The following is a 22236-nucleotide window of genomic DNA, read 5'->3' as shown; positions in this document are numbered from 1 at the left end:
GTCAGTGCAATACAAAGTCACCTTCAATAAATACTGTTAATCGAGATGTACGTTTGTATACAAAAAGTGGATAAATCGTTCTAGACCGCTGTATAGAAGACATACTGCACATTAAATTATTTATTTTTTGTTACGCTGTAGCCAGTCATTAATCTGAATATTTGATCATTTTATTGGTATTATGTCAAAGTCTTTAACAAATGCTATGTAAACAAGTTGACTATTTTTCATCTCATGGAATTGTACAAAACTTTTTATATATACACACTTTGTCTCTCAAATGCTGGGCTTACAGATTTACTGCCTGGGGCCTGTGTGTGAGGTATGCCATCACAGAGGAGGGGGCAGCTGCAAATAGACTCGGGACAGGACACTCAGACGGCAGCTCTCAGGGACTGAGTGTCCAGTTGGCCACTATTGAGGGCATGGAGGGCAGGGTGGGGGCACCCTGGACTGGCTGGCGTGCTGGACGCTGTTTCTAACAGCTGTTGCTTCAGTCGCTGTCACTTCTTCACTTCCCTAAGTTCCGTTTTATGAGCTTCTTGGACCAGATTTCTCCCCAGCACCTCCTAACACGGCTCCTTGGCAGGCTGAGGTGTCACAGATTCCAGGAGTCCCCTGGGCACCCACAGCGCCAGGTAGCCCTGGGTCGCCAGGCAGCCCCGGCTCACCGTGAGCGCCGTCCCGGCCATCTTTGCTGACCCCAGTCACGCCTTGTGGTCCTGAGACAAATCAGGAAGGTGAGTTTAGGAGCAGTAAGGAGAAAAGAAATGGTGCTTTAGACTCCCTCAGCCTGCCAGCCCAACCGCTGCCCCTCCACCTCAGTCTTTAGCTTTGGAAGAGGCCGGGGGGGGGGGGGCGCGGAGAGAACGGGTGAAGGCTCCAAGTGGGGTCAGCATGGGTGCCGCAGGGCTCAGCACTGACTCCAGACAGCCTGCTGGGCACTATGAAGCCTGGACCCAGGATGGGACAACAGCCGCTTACTGACTGAGATGGGGTGATGAAGGCCAAGACAGATGGTCACGGTGCAGCCCGAGGCTGCTGTCCACTGGGAACAGCAACACCATGGCGGGGAGAGATGCAGCCAAGGGCCCAGAGTACCCAAGCATTCAGACACCAGGTGGAGGGGGCTGGGTCAGCAGTGGAGACCCCAGGGGCAAAAGGGGACCCAGAGGGGATGTAGGGTGTGCAGAAGGAGCCTAGAAAGGTGCTGTAGCCCACAGGTGATTGTTATGTCAAAACCAGGGGCTCCAGATTTGAGGACGTGCGGTGGATGGGAATGCTCTGAAATAGGCTACAAGAGGGCACAGAGTCACGGTACGCTGGGGGCCCTCTCCTTGACGAAGCATTCATTTTTGACATTAAAAGAACAGACCCACTGTAGGTGTGGGTCAGTTAAGACATTCCATTATAATTTAATTGAAATAGACACTAAGTAGCTTTGGTTAAATAGAATTCAACCAAATCCACTTAGTAAAAGATACAGGAGGCTCTGTTTATTGATTAAACTTTTACATATTAGTTATTAGACACTTTCTAATCTTGCCTCTTAGAATGTTTTGCAAAAGATAAAAACATTTCTTTATAAAAAAAAAAAACAAAACCATGAACCTGCCTGGGATGTTCATAACCCAAGCACTCCCAACATCAGGTGGTAAAATGTGGAAAACATGTCACAACAAAACCTTGTTGATGGTGCCTCATACCTGGGAGCCCCTGGTCTCCGTCGGGCCCATCCAGGCCTGGGCCAGCTGCACCTTTGTCCCCTCTGTCACCCTGGTTTCCTGTCAGGAGGTGTTGGATACAGACATGTCAGAATCTCTGCTGCCACTGCACCCTGGCTGTTATTGACCCTACCTTTTTAGTGACATACTGCCTGCTTTTTTTTTTTGCACTTTTTGGCTAGGGCCGGGTTTGAACCCGCTACCTCCGGTATATGGGGCCAGCACCCTACTCCTTTGAGCCACAGGCACTGCGCCATACTGCCTGCTTTTTACAAGCTTTTAATTAAAGTGGAACCATTTAGAAAAGTAAAGACATCTATGAAATGAACCCACCCAGGTACAGCCATGCACCCCACAGGTGACAGTGGGCCCATAAGATTATGGCACTGTTGTGTCTCTGCCTTTTCTGTTCAGATATGTGTAGACACAAATGTGTCCCAACCACCTGCTGCACAGGTGTGGAGCCGATGCAGAGGCCCATGCCACCCAGGTTGTGCAGGCACACCTGTGGTGTCCCACGCTGCAGGTGGCCTGACATGTTTCTCATACGTGTTCTCATTACTGAGTGACACACTACTGTAGCTGGTTGGCATCAGCACTCAGCTTCCTGACTTCTGGCAGCCACTTGGATGGGATTTGAGTTTTGTTCAGTGTACTTGTGAATATTAAACAGTTAAGTATTTATTTCAATATGATTTTTGATCCATGAGTTATTTCAAGGTGTTTATTTATTTAGAGATAGAGTCTTGCTCTGTTGCCCAGGCTGGGGTGCAGTGGCATCACTGCAGCTCAGTGCAACCTCCCAGAGTGTTGGGATTACAGGCATGAGCCACCATGCCTGGGCAAATTAACACCGTCTGTTAGAAGGGTGACAGACTGGGAGGCAGACAGCATGATTAGAGCTCATCTACTTTGTCTGATGTTAACAGCAGTGACACCAACTTTGTCTTGGCGTCTGTCTGTATATCTTTTCCAACCCTGCTGCCCAGCACAGGCATGCTCAGCCATACCAAGGTCATAGGCAGTCCCTGCTCATCCACACGTCACACAGAGGCCACAGGGGGACGGCGCCTGGCTTGCAGTTCCCACTTGGCCTGACTGGCTGCGTCCCAGGGAGAGGTGCTCCCACCTAGTGAGGCTTTCTCAGGAAGGGAGGTGGAGGTTCAGTGGTGATAGCAGCTTTGGTTGGCGGACACACAGCAGGCCCATCTCATTTAATTCTCACAGCCCCCAGGGCACCCCATGCCTGTTTTATTGGCGGAGAGACTGAGGCCCCAAGAGTCACCTCCAGGGAAAGGCTCTCTCTGCTTGACAAGTTGCCAACAGAAGGCTCAGCATTCCTGATGGAAACACTGCAGTCACCTGTCTGTGTTTAATGAATGTTGTCATACTGTTTTTCTTTTCTTTTTTTTTTTTTTTTGAGACAGAATTTTACTTTGTCACCTTGGGTAGAGTGTAGTGGCATCATAGTTCAAACTTGTGGGCTCAAGAGATCCTCTTGCCTCAGCCTTCTGAGTAGCTGGGACTATGGGTGCCCGCCACAACGCCTGGGTAATTTTAAAGATGGGGTCTCACTCTTGCTCAGGCTGTTCTTGAACTCTTGAGCTCAGGCTATCCACCTGCCTTGGCCTCCCACAGTGCTAGGATTACAGATGTGAGCACCCGGCTGTCATACTGGCTGTCATACTGGTTTTCCGACAGAACCAGTAAAGGTGATTAATGCTCTTTGTGAATTTTATTTTCCAAAGTCTTAAAGGAACCTGGATCCCTATTTGAAGAAACTCTTTTGTGGTCTCTTTCTGAAGTCCGCAATCCCTCATGTGGCAGTAGGCTAGCATAAAAGCCGAGAAGGTTGCAACTTTAAGAAGTTGCAAGGAAACATGACGCTATTTGATGAGCTTGTCATATACACTATGACAGCGTGTATGGACAGAAAGATGTTAATTTGACACATTTGCTCTCTAGTATCGAAATTCTTCAATCTTTAAGTATCTTTAAAATAACTGAAATGATACCACTGATTAGGGAGTAGGAAGAAAGGGATGCAGTTTCCCCTTAGAAACTTTTTTCTTAAGCTATTTTTGAGAAGCAGGAAATTATTTGGTCAGTAACTTAAAATCAGCAGGAATCATGAGCTTTGAATCCTCACTTGGGCCTGGGGCCAGCTGGCTGGGTGAGGGCTGTGGTGGGCAAGCTTGAGATTTTAAAATAAACTAAATGTTAAAGACCTTTGTGAAAACAGTGTCTCCTTCACACAATGGTGTTTTTAACGCTTCCAGGCCCCGCACGTCATGTCTGGGCATCCCAGGCACCCTGGGCCGCCCAGCAGATCAGCAGCCAGCGCCAGGGCTGCTGTCCTGGTAACAAGGCCTTCTAGGTTCTTTATAGTCTTGAAATTAGAACAAATTTTGTATTTTTGCCTTTGCAATAGATATTTCCACATACTGCCAGTGTCTGGGAAGCTGTATGCTGACATCAATGTGAACAGAACCCCTATTTATTCAGTCCTTACATTGTTTTATCAACCCTCCTCATCAAATGTCATTCTGATGGTATCTGACAAAAATATCATTTTAAAAAATGCTCTCCTTAGCTGGGCATTGTGGCGGGCGCCTGTAGTCCCAGCTGCTCGGGAGGCTGAGGCAAGAGAATCGCGTAAGCCCAAGAGTTAGAGGTTGCTGTGAGCCGTGTGACGCCACGGCACTCTACCCAAGGGCGGTACAGTGAGACTCTGTCTCTACAAAAAAAAAAAAAAAAATGCTCTCCTTCCTCAGGACTTATGAACATGTATGTGTCTAAAGTGTCCTGGAAGCAGTGTCCAGTGATAGGTCTGGCTTCTGTGACATTTTTATAGCAAGGTGACCATGTCATAGGGTCAACTACTCACCTCGGGGCCCGGGGTCTCCCAGTTCACCGGTGGGACCACGGTATCCAGGGGGTCCTCGAGCACCAGGGTGGCCGATGGAGCCTGGGGGCCCTGGGGGCCCTGGGGGGCCAGCCGGGCCAGGCCGACCAATGGACCCCGGCGCTAGAGGCTTACGCAGGTGTGCAGCTAACTGTGCAATTTGCTCTTTTGGAGAACAAGGGTGTTAGAGTTACGTCAGGCGGACTCTCCCAAGTGCTCTCTTGTGAAGTGTGAGATACTCACACAGACCTGCCTTCCAACTGAGTGAAAATGGTTTCAGCTCTTCTGAGGGGGGTGACACATGCTGCCCCAAGCCACGAGGGACAGCACTGGAGGCCATTGCCTCAGAAGGTGTGGACAGAGGAGAAGCAGCCCTCCCAGCTGAGGGCACCATCACGGGTCCCTTGTCACTGCTGTGTGCAGCAGGCCTCGTACTGGAGCCTGAGGGAGGGCCTGGCCTTCACTAGAGCAGAGGATGGCCACTGGCCACCAGCATGGACCCCCCAGTGGCTCCCCTAGGCAGGAAAGAGATCCCAGCCAGTCTGGTGTGTGGCCCCGGTGACTCACCACTTATCAGGCCCCCACACAGCTCCCGGACGTGCTGCTCGCTGGCTTCCTTCCCCTGCAATGCACCCCATAGATTCATCCGCATGTGGGGTGCTTGCTGGCAGCCACTATCACACACCCCCAAAGCCACTTGGGTTGTAGAGAAAAAAATGTGATCTAGTCTCATAGAAGCCCAGTGCCAATAGAGCCCACCCAGGCAGGGAGGGAACGTACCGGAACTCCTGGTTTCCCAGTGATGCCGGGGACACCCTGGATGCCCTGGAAGCCCAGGGGGCCAGGGGGCCCTGGGACACCCTGGATGCCGCTGGTGCCATTGGGACCCTGGATACCTTTGGGGCCCAGCTCCCCTCGACTGCCAGACTGCAGAGAAACAGGACAGAGGGGTCAGAGGGGAGCAGCGCCCCCACTGCAGCCCCAGCCAGCACAGCATGCAATGACCAGGAGCGCAGACCTGGCAGAGTGGGCCAACCGCTGCCCCAGGGGCACCTGCACTCACCTCTCCCTTAGATCCGACAGGACCACTGGGACCCTGTGGAGAGAAAGGTGGCATGTTGCTCACTCACTCCCAGAGGCAGTAGCACATCATCAGTCGAGGATGAAATGAAAAATGAGTCCTCCACAAACCTGCTATTTGCATACTTGCTTTGATTCTGTCGTAGCTACGTTACTGAGATAGTGCTAATCTACCCATGCTTTGTAAAACTTACCTGTGTGTTTCCCTGAGGAGCAATTTTAGCAGCTGCATAGGGTTGTCTCTTAGATGTGGTTACTTTGTTACCTTTTTCTTTTTAATTTTTTCGCTATTATAAATAATACTGAGGCGGGGGTGGTGGTGGGGGGCACAGTGGCTCACACATGTAATCCTAGCACTCTGGGAGGCTGAGGCTGGTAAAAAAAAAAAAAAAAAGCTGGTTGTTGTGACAGACACCTGTAGTCCCAGCTACTTGGGAGGCTGAGACAAGAGAATCTCTTAAGCACAAGAGTTTGAGGTTGCTGTGAGCTATGACGCCATATCACTCTACCAAGGGTGACAAAGTGAGACTCTATCTCAAATAAATAAATAATATCGAGCTGAATGTCTCTGCCCTAAATGGGCCCTTCTCTGAGTACATCTCCAGGAGTGCAGAGCCGACCTGAAGTTGTAAGCAGGACGCAGCCTGCTGGGTGCAGACGTCTCCCCAGAACACGTGTTGAAATTTAACTGCCACTGTGATGGCATTAAGAGCCGAGACCTTTCAGAAGTGACTGGGTCTTGAGGGTCCTGCCCATGAGTGTGTTAATGACATTATCCCAGGATTGGGTTCCTGGTAAGAGGATGAGGCCAGTCCCCCTGCCTCCCCCACATCTTCTCTTGGTCATTCCCTTTGGGCCATGGCAATGGGATGCGTCCCAACTCCTGTCAAGAGGGCAGTAAGAAGGCCCTCGCTAGACGCAGCCCTCAATCTTAGACTTTTCCACAGCCAGAGGAATCTCTCCTCTTTGTAAATTGCCCTGTCTGTGGGATTCTGTTGTAGAAGCAGATCACAGACTATGGCACGGTCCCCAGCACAGAGCAGAGGGCGGGGGGCCCTGGACACTCAGTTCAAGCATCCAAGGCAGAGGAGGAGCCCCCACACAGCAGACACTGCCCCCCACATCACCCCAGCAGCTGCCATTTGAATCTGTCAAGGTTGTCTAAGAATTCACCAGAACAAAGACACCCAGCTGCTATGACTTTGGTTAGAAGCATCAGGAATTTGCACGAGGCTGTGAGGGTTTTGCCCGAGGTCAGGATTCCTGGGACTGAGCTGCTTCTGCTGCCCCTGACACAGACAAGATCAAGCAAAGAATCAAGATCACGGCCACGGCCATGGGGAAGCCAAGAAGATGGTTCCCTTGAACCTCATAACATCTCCGTCTCTTTCCCTCCAGAAGGAGAAATTCAAGTCTGTTAATTGTCTGACTAATTAACTTGTTTTAGCTCTATGGAGGTAGTTTTCTTTAGTTAAAACTCACCTGTGGCTAATTCATGCCGAAAAGCCGAGAACAGAATGCTTTTGTAAGCAGAGTTACTATGTGAGGGGACAGTGCAGAGAACCCCTGAACCTGAGTGGCTCAGACACCGCCTGCTCCCATTTCAGCCTTCCAGGCCCCGGGACAGTCAGTGGACTCAGCCCCCTGCAGAGCGGCTTGTTCTCCCCCCAGCATCTACAGGTGTTGACCTTGTCCACAGGATGTTCCCCACCCTCATCGACTGGTTACTTCCCAGTTGGTAGTGACAGTGGGTTGACTTAATCTCACTCACCATCTCTCCTTTATCACCAGGAAGACCGTCAGAACCAGCGACACCCTGTAAATGATAAACCCAGAGTTCAGGCCTGACACCGCCTGCCTCAGGCCACGTGTGACACTCACCCCTGAGACTAGGCCAGAAGTCTGGGCCCCGGGACTTGCCCTTTAACCAGCCCCAAGAACATGCCTCTGAGACCTGCTGTCCAGGGAGGGGACCACAAATCAGAAGTCACTTGCTTGCATAATGAGGCCTGTCTGCCAAGCTGGTGAACAGCACTGACTGACCCTCGGCTGCCAGGAGGGAGCAGATATGGCTGGCAGTCAAGGCAGCCTTGACCATAGGTCCCCCACCCCTACCCTGAGCTTCTCCAGATAGAAAAGTGCTGTGATGGGAAGTATGTTTCTAATCTGCTTCTGCAAAACACAGACCCCAGACCCTGCCCTCCTCCTCCAAGTCAGCCTCCCAGACAGTCAGCAGGACACACCCCATCCCTGCCTCCTGGGATGGAGACAGCGTCCGTGGTACCCAGAGCTGCACAGTGACTGTCCAACAGGCCAGCTGTGTGCACACTGAGCTGGGGGCCAGAGTCAGCAAGCCAGAAAAATAGGAAAGACATGGACCCAGCCCTGACCTGGCCACTGGGTGCCTGCTCACCTGGTCGCCCTTAGGGCCTGCGGCACCTCCAGGGCCCTGGGGTGGAGAGAAGGCTCTGGTTAGAGGGGCTACAGGACTCCCTGAAGTGGAACCCACCTGGACCCAGGAACGGTAGACACTTCCACACTTCTGTGAGTGTGGGCATGAAGGGCTGTTGTGATGCCCCAGACACAAGGCCAAGTGCAGTTCACAGGTTCATAGGAATGCAGAGACCCTCCTCTGCCCACGAAGATCCTGGAGCTGCCACCTCCCCTCTCGTCCTGGGTGGCCCGGGCCCCGAGCATTCCTGACCATTCCCTCAACTGTCCCAGTATCTTTTCCTCCGGAACCGCCCCGTCCTTGCCAGGGCTTCATCGCAAGCTCCTCAGGGATAGGTGAGGTCCCTTAAGCTTGGTATCATTTGTAATCCTGAAGAACGCTTATGGGCATTGTTGCACTCACAACCCCAGGATAATCCTATCACAGCGGAATTCCTGAGTCAAAGACCCAAAAGCTCATATTGGCCACCTTCCTATGCGACTGTGAAATTAAGGACGTGTCTGGGAATTGCTACAGTCTCCCTTTAAAAAATACCCATTTACTGGGTGGCGCCTGTGGCTCAGTGAGTAGGGTGCTGGACCCATATACCAAGGGTGGCGGGTTCAAGCCTGGCCCCGGCCAAACTGCAACAAAAAAATAGCCGGGCGTTGTGGCAGGCGCCTGTAGTCCCAGCTACTTGGGAGGCTGAGGCAAGAGAATTGCCTAAGCCCAGTAACTGGAGGTTGCTGCGAGCTGTCTGATGCCATGGCACTCTACCGAGGGCCATAAAGTGAGACTCTGTCTCTACAAAAAAGATAAATAAATAAAAAATACCCATTTACAGCTGGGCATGGTGGCACCTATAGTCCAGCCACTTGGGAGGCCACTGTAGAAGGATTGCATGAGCCCAGGAGTTCGAGGCCAGCCTGGGCAACATAGTGAGACCCTGTCTCTATAAAAAATAGAGAAATTTTTTAAAAGGTCAATTTGCTCACATAGCATAAGTAAGTATGTGCGGGCAGTGCAAGCCACCTCATGAAGCTAAAGGGATATGCAGCAGCCAGCTCCCCCATCCCCCAACCCCCCCCAGGCCAGCTACGGGCCCAGCCATCTCCTGGAGCCCTAGGGCTGCTGGCACAGTCCAGACCTCTGGAATTTCCTGCCCAGAGGCTAATAAAGAGCCCACTGTCCCCTGAGGTGGGGAGGTGGTGGTTTCTGCAGGGCTAGCTGCCTGTTCAGAATGGAAAGTGCCTGGGATGGCGCCGGCCCCTAGTCTGCTGCAGTACCCTATATACATCCACATCTCTGAAGAGGGCTCTGTCTCTGCCCAGCAGGGCTGGCTCCCCTAGAACCTGGTAGAACGTGACCAGGGCCCAGACTGGACCACAGCCTCCTCCCCTAGCCAGCTGGGGCCCTGGGCTGGTCACGTAGCCCCTGTGCCCTGACCCCCAAAAGCCCACGTCACAGGCTGTTGTTAGACCAGCAGGAAAGAGTCCTAAAAAGTTACAGGTGGTGACGAATCCGATCCTTTGCAACACTGTGTTCAAACCTATATAGCAACGACGTGCCCCCTGCCAAAAAACACCTCAGCTGGCTTAGCACCCGTAGTTCAGTGGTTAGGGCTCCGGCCACATACACCAGGGCTGGTGGGTTCGAACCCGGCCAGGGCCTGCTAAACAACAATGACAACTTGGCTCAGTGCCCGTAGCACAGTGGTTACGGCGTCAGCCACTGAGGCTGGCGGGTTTGAACCCGGCCCAGGCCTCCTAAACAACAATGACAACTGCAACAAAAAATAGCCGGGCATTGTGGCGGTCATCTGTAGTCCTAGCTACTTAGGAGGCTAAGGCAAGAGAACAGCTTAAGCCCAAGAGTTCAAGGTTCCTGTGAGCTGTGACGCCACAGCATTCACAGCATGGTGAGACTCTGTCTCAAAAAAAAAAACAAAAACAAACAATGACAACTACAACAAAAAAATAGCTGGGTGTTGTAGTGGGTGCCTGTAGTCCCGGCTACTTGGAAGGCTGAGGCAAGAGAATTGCTAAAGCCCAAGAGTTTGAGATTGCTGTGAGCTGTGATGCCACAGCACTCTACTGAGGGCGACATAGTGAGGTTCTGTCTCAAAAAAACAAAAAACCTCCCCAGCTGACACCTCAAAGGGAGGGGCGGGTATAGTGCCTGGAGCCGCCATCTCCCCTTCTTGTCCTGACTAGTAGGCACCAGCTGTATGCCATCCCCGCTGCCAGTCTCTGTATGGGGATTCAGCAAAGCAACTGAGGCCCCTGGACCCCCCAACCCTGCCTGGCCCCTGAGGAAGGCCACATGGAAGGATGGGGGCAGGGCACCAAAGGACATGGTGCTCAGGCCATATGTAGCACTGGCCTGGGCTCACTTTTCTCGTCTGTGTTCCGTGGACCCTGTTGACAGGAGATGGGGTGCGTCCTTTGGTGTAGGCCACTTACCCTGTCACCTACATCTCCTCGGAGACCCTGAGGGCCTGGAAGGCCGGGGTCTCCCATGCTGCCCTTCTGGCCCTGTGGAGAAGGTCCCAACTCAGTACCTATATAGGAGGGCCAGGACCCTCCATCCGCTGTCAGAGGCCCATGTGTTGTGTGGTCACTGCTCCATGCCCAAACCCTTGCCCCCACCTCACCTACCTGGAAGCCTCGCACACCAGGGGCCCCGGGAGGGCCTTGTGGGCCAAGGGCCCCCTAAAAGACAAAAGAAAGTGTGAGTGATGTCCTGGGGGTGGGGTGTGCTGGGGTGGGAGGTGTCTGGAGGTGGACCTGGGAGCAGCTGTGGAGCCCATGGGGTTGGGTGGGCACATCAGGTGGTCTTTAGCCATCTGGCCAAGTTGATGGAGATAGAGGCAGGGGGGCCTCAGAGGGTCAGACACACTCTTAGAACCTGGCGCTGTTATCCACTGCTTACCTAGGCCCTGGGGTTTACAGATGAGGGCACCAGGCTCAGGAGCTCCTACCTTTACTTCCCAGGGCTGAGGCTGGGCCTTGGTGAGAAGGTCTTGAAGACAAGACAGTTCAGACCTGGACCTCGCCACGTCCAGCATCCTGAGCTTCTGTGGGCCTGGCCCATCAATGCCTCCAAAATGTCACTCCTGCCTGCTCAAAGCCTAGGGCCACCTGCCAGAGCCTCGGGCCAACCCCCCATCTGGGGCCTTGTCCCCCACTCACCGCTGAGCCCCTGTGGCCAGCCTCGCCACGCTCCCCAGGCACGCCGACATCTCCCTACAGGGAGAAGGAGCACGTGAGAACATGGTCCTCACGGACATGGAGTGAGGGAGGCTTTAGACACTCACAGGGATGCCTGGTTCTCCCGAGCGGCCAGCCTCGCCCAGCTCTCCAGCTCTGCCCTGCAGAGGAAGGCAGGGCCATGAGTGCCCCCAGGGTCCCCTCTGTCCAGGGCCAGGCTGTTGGCGTCCCCTCCCCTCTCCAGGAGAAAGTGGCCACGTACCGGTTCCCCCTTCTCGCCTTTGGACCCAGCTCGTCCAGGGAGGCCCTGCCAAGATAGAGCTCAGGTCAGCACTGCTGAGGCCACAGGCAAGGGCACACAGAGAGCAGTGTGGGGCAGCGTGCACGGGCCCAGACAGCACCCCCACAGCATGCAGGATGGGCACCAGGGGCTGTGGGGCTCTGCTGGGCAGTCCCCAGAACCACTGGAGGAAGGGATCCTAAGATGACCACCCCACCTAGCCCACCCGGGCACTTACCGGCAGCCCACTGGGACCCTTCTCTCCCGGAGCACCATTGCGACCAGCCTCCCCCTGCAGGGACAGCAAGGGTGAGGAGGAACGGGTGCTGAGCTCCCCTCCAGCCCCCAGCCCCCCAGTCTGGGCCAACCTTCTCGCCATCAAGTCCTGGCACTCCGTCCCGGCCATCCTTGCCTGGCATGCCCTAGGGACAAGGGACGTGTGAGGCCAGGGCAAAGAGCCACCCACCTCAGCTGCAGCATTGTCCCCCAGAGCAGCCCCCTTCCCACCCCGCAGAACTGGGTCCAACCCATGAACCCTAGGGTGTGTTGGGAGATGCCACCAGGTAAGCCCTGTGGCTGCCCGTGCTGCCCCCATCTGCCCAGACGCTCCATGGCGTCCTCAGGGAAGCATGGCTGTGGCCTGTTTTATAGGTATGGAAATAGGGCTTGATGATGAACTTGGGCCATACTCTGACCAGCCAAGGGATCAGGAGCCTGATCCCTATATCTGTCCTCCCAAGCAGCCTTCCACCTTAGGCATCCCTTGAAAAAGGATCACCCACCTAGGGCCAGAGATGGTGGGGAGGGGGCTGCTGGGGTCTGGGTGCACAGCAGGGTGGAGGTGCCAAGGACACTGACTTGGACCCCAAAGCCACCTCTGTGCCCTCTGTGCTACCTGCCAGCCCCACTCCCTCGTGCCCTCAGTTCGGGCAAGCCCAGTGAACTCCTCTACTTCCGCAGGGTCTCAGTGGCTATGGAAACACAGAGGTCGGGGCTGCCCAACCACAACTTCACAAGCCAAGATGGCAGCAGCACACCATGAGCCCCAGGGCAGGCTGTTTTGAGTGGTCACTGAGGCCCGGACCAGGGAAGGAGAATTATTCTCCAAGAAGCAGCTACAGATGACAGGACAGCCACACGGGCCATGGACCAGGCCATGGCCGAGTACTCACCGGCTCTCCAACTGGCCCAGCCACTCCAGGGGCTCCCTTGGGACCAGGTCTGCCCTAAAGGACACACAAGTGCCAGAGCAGCTGTAGGTTGGGCTCTGAGGACTCTTCCCCAATCAGCTCACTAGATTTTAGGCAGGCTGTGCCCCAGGTAGGGACCAACCACTAGAGGGGGTGTTCTGTCCCCAGGCCTGGAGGTATGGGAGGAGAACCATCCTGGGGTCCTCCCAGAGCTCAGGCTTTGGGGGCTCAGTAGATAGAGCTGGCCAAGTCTGGAGGCTGCCACAGACAAACAGCAGCAGGGGGCTGACACTTTAGCTGGGTTCCCTTAAGTTCATCTGTTCTACCCACTAGGCAGCCTTGGCACAGGTGAGGCCCACTCTGCCCAGGGCCCCAGGACTCCAGCCTGTCTGCCCACCCTTCAGCCCCTGCCTGCAGCCTCTCACTGTTGGCCCTGATGGAGGGTCCCAGGGGCTCCCACAAGGACCAGAAAGAGGCATGTGGCGGTCCCCAACCCCCACCTGGCAGATGCCCCTGTGGGGATCCCCCACCCTCACCATCAGTCAGGAATTAGATCAGGTTTTTCTGCAGAAGGACCTGGACAGTTGAGTTCTTTGTCACTTACCAGGTCACCCTTGGGGCCTCGGAAACCCTCTGGGCCCCTCTCACCTCTGTCACCCTGGAAATGATGGGGTGGGTAGGGGGAACAGAGTTAACCACACAGAGGTGACAGGAGAGCCAGACCAAGGTGTGACCAAGGCCCCTCCAGGGCTGGGCCAGGGTCAGAGGTGGCCAGACAGATGCTGGTGAGAGTCACAGAGGTCGGAGGGCACTTCATGTCCAGAACCAGGAAGGAGACAAATCTCCCACAAAGGATGAACTCTTTTGGTGAACTTGGGCCCCTGGCCGTCCCACCAGCCCCATCCCCCGGGTGTGTACATGGGACAACTCAGTCTGGGCAGGGCCAGCATGGCCCAGTGGGGCTGGGGTGCCTGAGTGAGACAGAAGGAAAGGGAAGAGGCTGTGCCCGCACGGCGGCCACCCTCTGCCCAGACACACGTACCGCTTTCCCAGGTACTCCAGGGATCCCGGGGGGCCCTCGGAACCCAATGGGACCCTGTGGAGGAGAGAAGGGCACCTCACTGGGATCTTCTTGTCTGCAGCCCGGCTGGGACCTCCCGACTTCTCATGTATGTCAGGAGAGGCCCTGCAAGCACTTCCTCCTCTGGGGTCCCCCATAGGCCCTCAGTACACCTCCAGTTGTCCCCAAACCCCTCCTCCTCTCCCTCACTCCCCTTGGGCCTGAGCCACCATGGCCCTCGCAGAACCCTGGGCTGGGAACTTGTGTATGAGGGGTGTGAGGACAATTGGCTGACCTCCACACTTGCTGGGCCACCCTTACACAGATATGAGGACAAGCCCAGGACCCCCTCAACCTCTAGACCCATCTCAGTCTGGCCCGCAGCCCCCCAAGGAATGCAGGACTTACCCGGTCCCCAGGGGGCCCAAGTGGCCCTGGCAGTCCTCTTAGCCCCCGGGGGCCCTGCAGTGAGAAAACCAGAGACACAAAGGCCGAGGTTGCACCCCCATCCCAAGGCCAGCATCTTCCCAGCCCAGCCCCGAGGGGCACCAGCCTTGGAATCAGCACCCTCCACAGAGGAGGAACCCAGCCCAGGTGCAGGCCAATCTTCCCGCAGCCTGAGCCAAGCCCCTTTGGGGGGCTATCCATGAGGCTTCCACCCCACCACTCTTGCCCTTCCCTGGCCTCACCTGTAGCCCCACAGTGCCTGGGATGCCAGCAGGACCAGGGGGGCCGGGGTCACCCTGCAGTGGAAGGGGAGAAAATGGGGTCAGTGGGCTGAGTCTGGCATTGCCACATCACAGCTGGGCTGTGCAGGCTGAGTGAGTCACACGCAGCTCCGGAGCCATCATCCGTGTCCCCGGAGCCTGCCCCTCCCTCTAGGCCTCTGCCTCCCCATCAAGCCTCCTGGTTGGCAGCCCCCGACACAGCTGGTGCTCACCTTCTCACCGTCTTTGCCGACTTCTCCCTGCTCCCCTTTGTAGCCAGTGGGTCCCTGAAAGCAAAAACAGGAGTCACAGCCCCACCAGACCCTCAGTTCCCTTCCCTGAGCAGCACTAAACCAAGGCCCACATGGCCTGTTGCTGGGACCCAGCCACAGCCACAGTGCAGAAGGCTGGGCTGTGGGGGACTGAGGCCTGAGAGGTATGGTGTGCAGAGAGCTGGACCATAGAGGATGGAGGCCTGACAGGGATGGTGTGCAGAGGGCTGGACCATGGGGGACTCAGGCCTGAGAGGGACAGTGTACAGAGAGAGGGCTGGACCATGGGGGACTGAGGCCTGAGAGGTACGGTGGGCAGGGGCAGGGCTGGGCTGCAACATGATACCAGCTCTCCCCATGACCTCTCTCTGCCACTTGCTGCCCAGTCCTGGCCTGGCCCTACCAGCTTCCAGCCTCACCTTCTCCCCACCCTGAACCATGTCACCCACCGATCTCACTCAATTGGGATCACCCTGTGGCTGCCCACTCACCTTGAACCCTGGCATTCCTGGGGGACCAGGGGGACCTGGAGGGCAGATACTTGGGCACTGTTGGAAAACAGAATGATCAGACCCCCCCCCAAGCCAGACAGAGCAGAGCCCCAATAGGGAAGCCAGCACTAGGGGCCCTGAGAAGGGGGTCTCTGAGTGTGAGCCCGGACAGGGCCTGATCAGTGCCCACCCAGCCTGGCAAGAGGCTGCACAAAGATCCTGGCCAGCTGCCCCCCCGGATGTCTCAGCAGACAAGGCTTCAGAGTGGCTGTTCAGCATGGTGCTCCGCTGGCTTCACAGCACCTTCAGGCAGGGGCCCCTCACACATGCAGGGAACCAAAGAAAGGTTGCACATTATCCACAGCTGCAGTGACCGGCTGGGTGAGCTGTAGAGCCGGTACTGTCAGCCTGTGGTCTCCTCACACTGGAAGACTGAACCCTCCCTTCTGGAACGTGCTGGTGGAAGGACCCAGCTGGGCATGAGAACAGGGGGCAGCAGCCATTGGTGGTGGTAGTTGGAGTAAACCAGAAAAGAACTTTTTCTTTCAAAAGTTTACAGTCTCTCCATGGAGATGGGTGTCAGCTGTCACTGCAGACAGCCATGTAAAGATGAGGAGCAGATCTGGGGCCTCTGGAGTCTGTTTTCTTTTTACATAAGTGACAAGGCTTAAAGATCAAGATAAGAGAACCAGACTCTATTTGGGAGCCTTCTGAGTTGAGGGAGACGTGGTTTCCCCGCCAGCATGGTTGCCACCTGCCACCTGTGGCTTAGAGCCTCCACCCCTGGTGGTTCACACAGGGAGGAACTAAATTTTCACTTGATGTGATCGTAATTCAGGGTTACATTGCACATGTGGCTGGTAGCTTTGTGAACAGTATAGGTCTGAATGGTGGTGGAGATGCTGTGGAGGATGGTGAGGGAGGGCACAGTGGCCTCTCCACCAGCTGTGCCCAGAGCTACCTGCCCTGATCCTCTGTCCTCATGAAGTCCCTCAGCCCTTTCTTCCTGCCAGTTGGGAACAAGACCCTCTCCAGGGAGTATGCTACCTGGAGTGTCCCTGAGGTGGGACTCAGGCCAGCCCTCTCCCCTCAAGGCAGGCACCCCCCTCCTCCCTCCCAAATGGCTGCAGGTACCAACCTGAAGGTCAGTAGCACCTTCGGGGAGGACCCCTGGGTGTCCCTGGAACAGAGAGAGAAAGCTGACATCCCTTACCCTCCTCACACCCACACCCACCTTTTCTCTGCTACAACCTCCCCACCCACCAGGGGACTTGGAGACCCTTCATTTTGTGACCTAGTACTGGGTGCTGCTGGCCCAGCCACAGGGCAAGGGATAATGACAGAAGCCACCTGCCCTCGGGGTGTAGTGGGCATAGGGGCCTGGACACAGCTGCTATTCTCCCCATACCCTTATCTGTTCCTGGGAATGGCCAAGTTAGAGTTTGGGGTTCTTCGTGGGTCATGGGGCCTGGTGGGAGAATGGGGTTCCACCCGGTGCATTAGTCCAGTACTTACAGCTGGTCCAGGAGGTCCTGGGGGGCCAGGGAGGCCTGGCAGTCCAGAGGGTCCCTGAAGGGGGATATGATTTAGACAGAGCAGCCCCTACCTGAGTGATGTGACCAGTTCCCCCCAGAGAGGAGGGTACCCCCAGCTTCCCCAGCCCTGTGGGGCCTCATGTGGGGTCTGTGTGTCCAGAGGTCTGTACTGTCCCTTCCCTGGAGTGCTGGCCAGGGCTTGTGCTAACACTCATTTGGAAAGTGGAGAGAATGGGGAGCAGAGGGGTGCCCCCGGTCGGTGAGTCTAGGTGACTGATGGTGACTGTAGGTGACCTGCTCCAGGGGTAGGAAGGCCAGGTGGCCACTTACCGGTGGGCCACGGAGGCCAATCCCACCTGGGAGGCCGCTCACTCCTGCCTCTCCCTGGAGTGAGGTAAGAGGTAAGAGATGGGGGTCTATACCCAAAGAACCCTGAGGATCCCAGGGAAGGGGTTCCCACCCAGGGTCCTCTTGCTATTTCTGAGGGGACTGAGATGTGGTATAGGGTGGTCAGGCTCCCCTCAAAAGTCCCACCCCTGGCCATGGTGTGGGACACTCAGGATGGCTCCAGGTGTGGGGTGGCTCTGGTTGCTCAAGGGGCCACAGGATCATTGGTACTCACAGAGGCTCCGGGGAGGCCTTTGCCCTGTAAGCCAAGCATGAGGGTCAGAGCTTGCTGGGCACAGGACAGGGTGTGCCCCATCCCCCCAAGATGGCTCAGGTGGGTCCTGAAGGAAGGCCTTGGAGTGGGAGGACAAGCCCTAGCCCAGGGCCCAAGGATGGCCTCTGGGGCTTCTGGAGGTCACCCTGCCCTGACCAAACCCTCCAGTCCCACAAACTCCCAGAGAGAGGTGAAGACCATACTCACCCCTAGACCAGGTGGCCCTGGAGGTCCCAGACTTCCCTGTGGAAAGAGGCAGTGTCAGGGCTGCCCCTGCCTATGAGCCCTTCCCCCCTTGGGAGTCCCTTCCCTGGGGTGGGGGGCTGTTCTGCCCTCACTCCTGGGGAGGAAGAGCATGGCCAGAAAAGGCACTTTGCTGGGAAGCTGCTAGCAGTGGACACTGACGATGCAGCACAGGACAGTGCAGTCAGGGCGGCCCCAATACACACAGGTGATCCTGAATGCCTGTCTCCCCAGAAGTGCTCCAAGTAATCAATGCAGCAGTCACTGAGATCCCGGCCCTACCCAGAGGAGCCAGCCCCACGGCCCCACCCTCTGAATTCTTTGGATCCCAATGGGAGAACACCCTGGTCTTTGTGCCTGAGGTCAGAGGTTCCCTCCTGAAAGCCCCAGGCAAGCCCACCTCCAAGGCCCAGCACCAAAGGACCCCTTCCATGGTCTTCAACTCAGAGCACTGCCCACAGCAGATGTGCCCCCCAAGCCTCCCTGCCCTGACATGCTTTGTGCCCAGGGCCAACAGTGCCCACTGTGAACATCACTTCTCACAAGGGGAAGGAGAGAATAGAAGCTGCTTTGTACACAGAAGCCATGAGGGGAGAAAGCCATCCTAAACCGTGGTGCTAGTCGGTTAGGGAGGAAGATTCAGTGGCCAGTGGCCAGACTTAGGGGACTGAGCAGGCTGGGTGACAGTGAGCCCAGGGCCTTGGCAGCTACAGGGGCATCTTGAGGAAAAGGGGCACACAGGGCAGACCATAGCCCCCCATACCAGTTCTCTCTGCCAGGTCTGAATGCTGAGACAACTATGACCTGAAGAGGGGTGGGCAGGGGAAGGCAGCCACTAGGGGTGGGGGAGGAGATGGCCTTTCAGCCTCTGCCTCTCTGCTCCTCTACCCACTGCAGGGGCAGGACCCAGCCAGCCCCATTCACTGCCACCTCCTGGCTGGGTGACCTCACTTCTGTTCTGAAGCCACCAGACAGGGTGTAGGCACTTACCCGTTCTCCAGGGGCGCCCTTGGGTCCAGGAGGTCCATCCCGCCCCGTCAGACCCTGGGGAGAGATGCAGAGGGTGGGCTCAAGGGGGACATGAGTAGCATGTGCCAGCCCCAGAGCAACAGGGAGCCACCACGATTCCTATACTATGACGAATCCGGAGAGGCAAAGACCTGCAGGCCTGGTGCTGTCCTCTCCTGGCCCTATGCACGGCCATGGGTGGGCCTGGGGGCTCTGTGGGGAGGAGGGAAGCCTGCAACTGGGAGCCAGCACAGCAGGGCCACAAAATTCACCTCTTAGAACAAAGCTCCAGTGGCCTGGGCCATGCCTTGAGCCTGCAATGGCACCTGGGGCCAGGCCCATGTCAGGCAGAGGAACCCAATAATGGGTTTGTTTCTGGAGAAGGCAGAGCTGGCAGGACATCCCACCTACTGTGGGCTGGTCCTGTCGTCTGCCAGATGCTGTTGGGGTCTGGGATGAAGGCCAAAGACCCCTGCTGGGGTCTACCGGAGACTTCTATCAGCATAGGGCTTCCCGCCTGAACAGGCCCAGCTGGAGGGCAGCAATTACGACCTTCCCCCCCACCTTCCCCCACTGGGCCTTCTGTGGGAGGGGCACACTCACATCCACACCCGGCAGTCCCGGCAGCCCAGCCTCTCCTGGTTTCCCCAGCTTCCCTGGGGCCCCTTTTGGTCCCTGTACAGAAGGAAAGGGCAGAGGAATGAGGGGGTCCAGCTCTGACCTCTGGTCTTCAGGAAGTAAGCATTTTCCACCCAGGCTCCAGTCAGCCATGCAAGGTGATCCCTCTCCTCCAGAGGCCCAGCCCTCCCTATGTCAGGCAGACTCCAACCGGCTGCGGCCTGCCAGCTCTCCCAAGCTCGGGAAGGCTTCCCACCCCACCCCATGGTGATATCTATAGGATGTCCACCAGGTCACTTTGGCCTTCCCAGCTAAGGGATGGCTGGTCCCTCTATGAAACCTCTAGTGGGTCTAGATGAGGCCAAGCCCTGGAACCTCAACTTCTTAGAGCTGACGGGAGGTAAGGGGCCATAGTAAGCTCTGGCCACGGGGGGAAGGGGGGTTGCAGCACTGTATTGCCCCCCTCCCTGGTTTGCCTGGCACCAGCCCAAAGAAAGCTTCAAAGCCAGACCCTGCCCAGAGACACTCTGAGTACATACACTCCCCTCCTGTCTCCATCCTGGCTCAGGCCCCTGCTCCAAGTCCTCTGGGGCCTCTCCTCAGGCAACCCAGGGCCCAGCATGGTGGGACAGGCGTCAATGACCTCTCTGTTCTGGTGTCCACACCCCTCGAGAATGGAAAGAGGTTGTCCCTTCCCCCACAGCCAGGGATACTCACCGGAGGCCCAGGCAGACCTGGAGGACCAGCTTCGCCCTGCAGGGGGGTGATGCCCACATGTGATCCCTTAAAATCAGGGGTCCCCTGAAAACTCTGCCCCAGGGGAGCAGAGCAAGCCTAGCCTTCAAGTCAGACCCTGAGACCAGGCCTAAGGAGACTAGATGGGGCTTCTATCTCCCTCATCTACCCCTAGGGGCACCCCTCTGGACCAGCACTGCAGGGAGGGGTGACCTGGACAGACAAGGGCTTGGCCCTTACAGCTCATGCTGCATCTGTGAACCACAGCCCCCCAGAAAGGATGGGAAGGTGTCATGGAGCCCTAGCCCTTGTACCCCAACAGCTTCAGGAACCAGGCCTCGGACAGCTTCAAGCCCCTAGCTCCACCTGCTTTCAGGTAAAGTCCCCCAGACCCCCCAACCCCATCAATGACCTCTAGGTCTGAAACCTTTTAACTGAGACTTTGAGGTGGGGTTTCAGCCCTGTGACAGAGAAGGGAGGCTGAGGACGGGTTGTGGGGGTTCTTGACATAGCCCCTCCCAATTCTCCACTGCCCCCCTGGGGCCTATACAGGCAGAACAGGCCTTGCAGGGAGCCCCTGCCTTTATGGTGGTGGCTAGCTGGGGGTTTCCACCCTAGGGGAGGTATCAGCTGCCTCCCCACACCTGCCCTGGGACACCCTCCAAGGACATCATGTTGGAGCTGAGCTGGTCCTGGCCTCCTACAATGCTGGTCCAGGGCCCAGCACTCCTCCTCCCCTTCAGGACCCATCTACCCAGGGCCATGTGCCCAGCACCCCATGGGCCAGACTGAGAACGCAGGAGCACAGGCCCACAGGGACCCAGAGATATACCTCAGGGCCGCGCTACTGGCCTCAGAACCTTCCCTCAATTGCAACCTCCTGTGGGTCTGGCCACATCCCACAGAGTGCTAGCTGCAAGGTCCTAGTCACACAGCTCTGGGAGGTGGCTTGGTTCCCTTCCCACCTGGCCGGAAACTCAGCGAGGCAGGAGGTAGCTGGAACCCCAGGGAGCCCTCCCCCATGTGTCCCCCAAACTCACATCAATGCCGTCCTTCCCTGGCTTTCCAGGTGGCCCTTGGGGGCCCGGAGGGCCAGGGGGTCCCACTTTCTGAAATGGAGAAGAGTCATTAAGGAGTGCGTCCCCTGCCTCCTGGGAGGCCCCCTAGCTTCCCTCTGGAGTCTGCTCTAGCAAGCATCCTCTTCCCAGGTCTAGAGCAGCTTTGGGGCCTGTCACAGGGGCTCACGACCCCTGCCTGCCTCAGTGATCCCCATGCCTCAGGTCTTGGAGTTTATCCAGTGCCAGGAGGGGTTGTGCCACCCCGAAGGGAACCTCTGGAACAAAGGCCACATTGTGGTCCCAGATAGGAGGCTGCAGTGGCTAGACTCGGCAGCTGGGGCTCATCCAAGAGGCCTTGGCGTTTATGGGGCTCCGGCCCCGTCAGCAGTGCTGGCCGTGGGTCGAGAGGCTGAGCAAGGTGTCCTGGGTGCTCGGCATCCCGGTAGGCAGACAGCAGGGGGGCAGAGGGTGGGGGCCAGGTCGTCCCCTGGCTGCAGGCTCAGGTCATTTGCAGCACCCTGACCCCCACCACCCGGCTCACCTGGGCCCCTGTGGCCGCCAGGAGCTGTCCCAGCAAGAGCAGGGCGAGTGCGGGTGCTCGGGCCATGGCTGAGCTCGCTCTGAGCGGTCGCGACGGGTCGGGCCGACAGTGCGCTGGCGGGGCGGGGCGGGGCGGGGCCGGAGAGGGCGGGCAGGTGGGGGTGGGGCCGCCGCGCACAAGCCCCCTATTCAGGCCCACCTGGGCGGGCGGGGGCAGCGGCGCCCAGCCGGCCAGAGTAAGTTGTTTTTTGCCAGCCTCTTGATTTAAAATTATCCCGGGACTGGCGAGTCACACACACCACACCTTTCAGCAAAGGAGAAAGCCTCTTTTCTCCGCTGTCCCTCAGCTCTTTACTGCGGGAAGGGCACGTATCTGCGCAGAAGGGCTCCGTTCGACGTAAAGGCAGACCTACGCTCTAGCGGCACACCCCTCCCCAGGCCTGAAACCAGGAGTGTGAACCCCTGTACTGGGCCAGGCAGTGCCCAACA

The 22236-nt window shown here is 56.8% G+C and overlaps 1 protein-coding gene across 1 annotated transcript; it reads right to left on the bottom strand.

The window, feature by feature from the left end:
• Nucleotides 1-298: 298 nt before the first annotated feature.
• COL9A3 (collagen type IX alpha 3 chain) lies at nucleotides 299-22161 on the bottom strand. The gene is made up of 32 exons (XM_053574266.1): nucleotides 21749-22161; nucleotides 21190-21258; nucleotides 20132-20167; nucleotides 19400-19471; nucleotides 18779-18832; nucleotides 17753-17788; nucleotides 17507-17530; nucleotides 17215-17268; nucleotides 16865-16918; nucleotides 16488-16529; nucleotides 15350-15406; nucleotides 14820-14873; nucleotides 14569-14622; nucleotides 14288-14341; nucleotides 13862-13915; nucleotides 13424-13477; nucleotides 12802-12855; nucleotides 11998-12051; nucleotides 11868-11921; nucleotides 11612-11656; nucleotides 11457-11510; nucleotides 11332-11385; nucleotides 10798-10851; nucleotides 10603-10674; nucleotides 8123-8158; nucleotides 7481-7525; nucleotides 5693-5725; nucleotides 5410-5556; nucleotides 5197-5251; nucleotides 4612-4794; nucleotides 1707-1784; nucleotides 299-722 (listed from the first exon to the last, which is right to left on the bottom strand). Exons 1-32 carry the CDS (start codon nucleotides 21812-21814, stop codon nucleotides 532-534), a joined length of 2043 nt encoding a protein of 680 aa, XP_053430241.1. The 5' UTR covers nucleotides 21815-22161; the 3' UTR covers nucleotides 299-531.
• Nucleotides 22162-22236: the final 75 nt, after the last annotated feature.

This window comes from Nycticebus coucang, chromosome 21 (genome assembly GCF_027406575.1).
Source record: "Nycticebus coucang isolate mNycCou1 chromosome 21, mNycCou1.pri, whole genome shotgun sequence".
Lineage (NCBI taxonomy): Eukaryota > Metazoa > Chordata > Mammalia > Primates > Lorisidae > Nycticebus > Nycticebus coucang.
Note: the sequence above shows the minus strand (reverse complement) of the source record. Positions and strands in the feature narration are given on the sequence as shown.

Excerpts from the sequence above, each read along its gene's own strand:
- COL9A3 (XM_053574266.1), bottom strand. The coding sequence starts at position 21,814 with ATGGCCCGAGCACCCGCACTCGCCCTGCTCTTGCTGGGACAGCTCCTG. Across the intron at positions 13,478-13,861 it reads CTGGAGTACCTGGGAAAGCG|GGTGACAGAGGTGAGAGGGG; the intron begins GTACGTGTGTCT and ends CATCATTTCCAG. Across the intron at positions 10,852-11,331 it reads CTGGCCACAGGGGCTCAGCG|GGGGCCCTTGGCCCACAAGG; the intron begins GTGAGTGGGGGA and ends TTTGTCTTTTAG.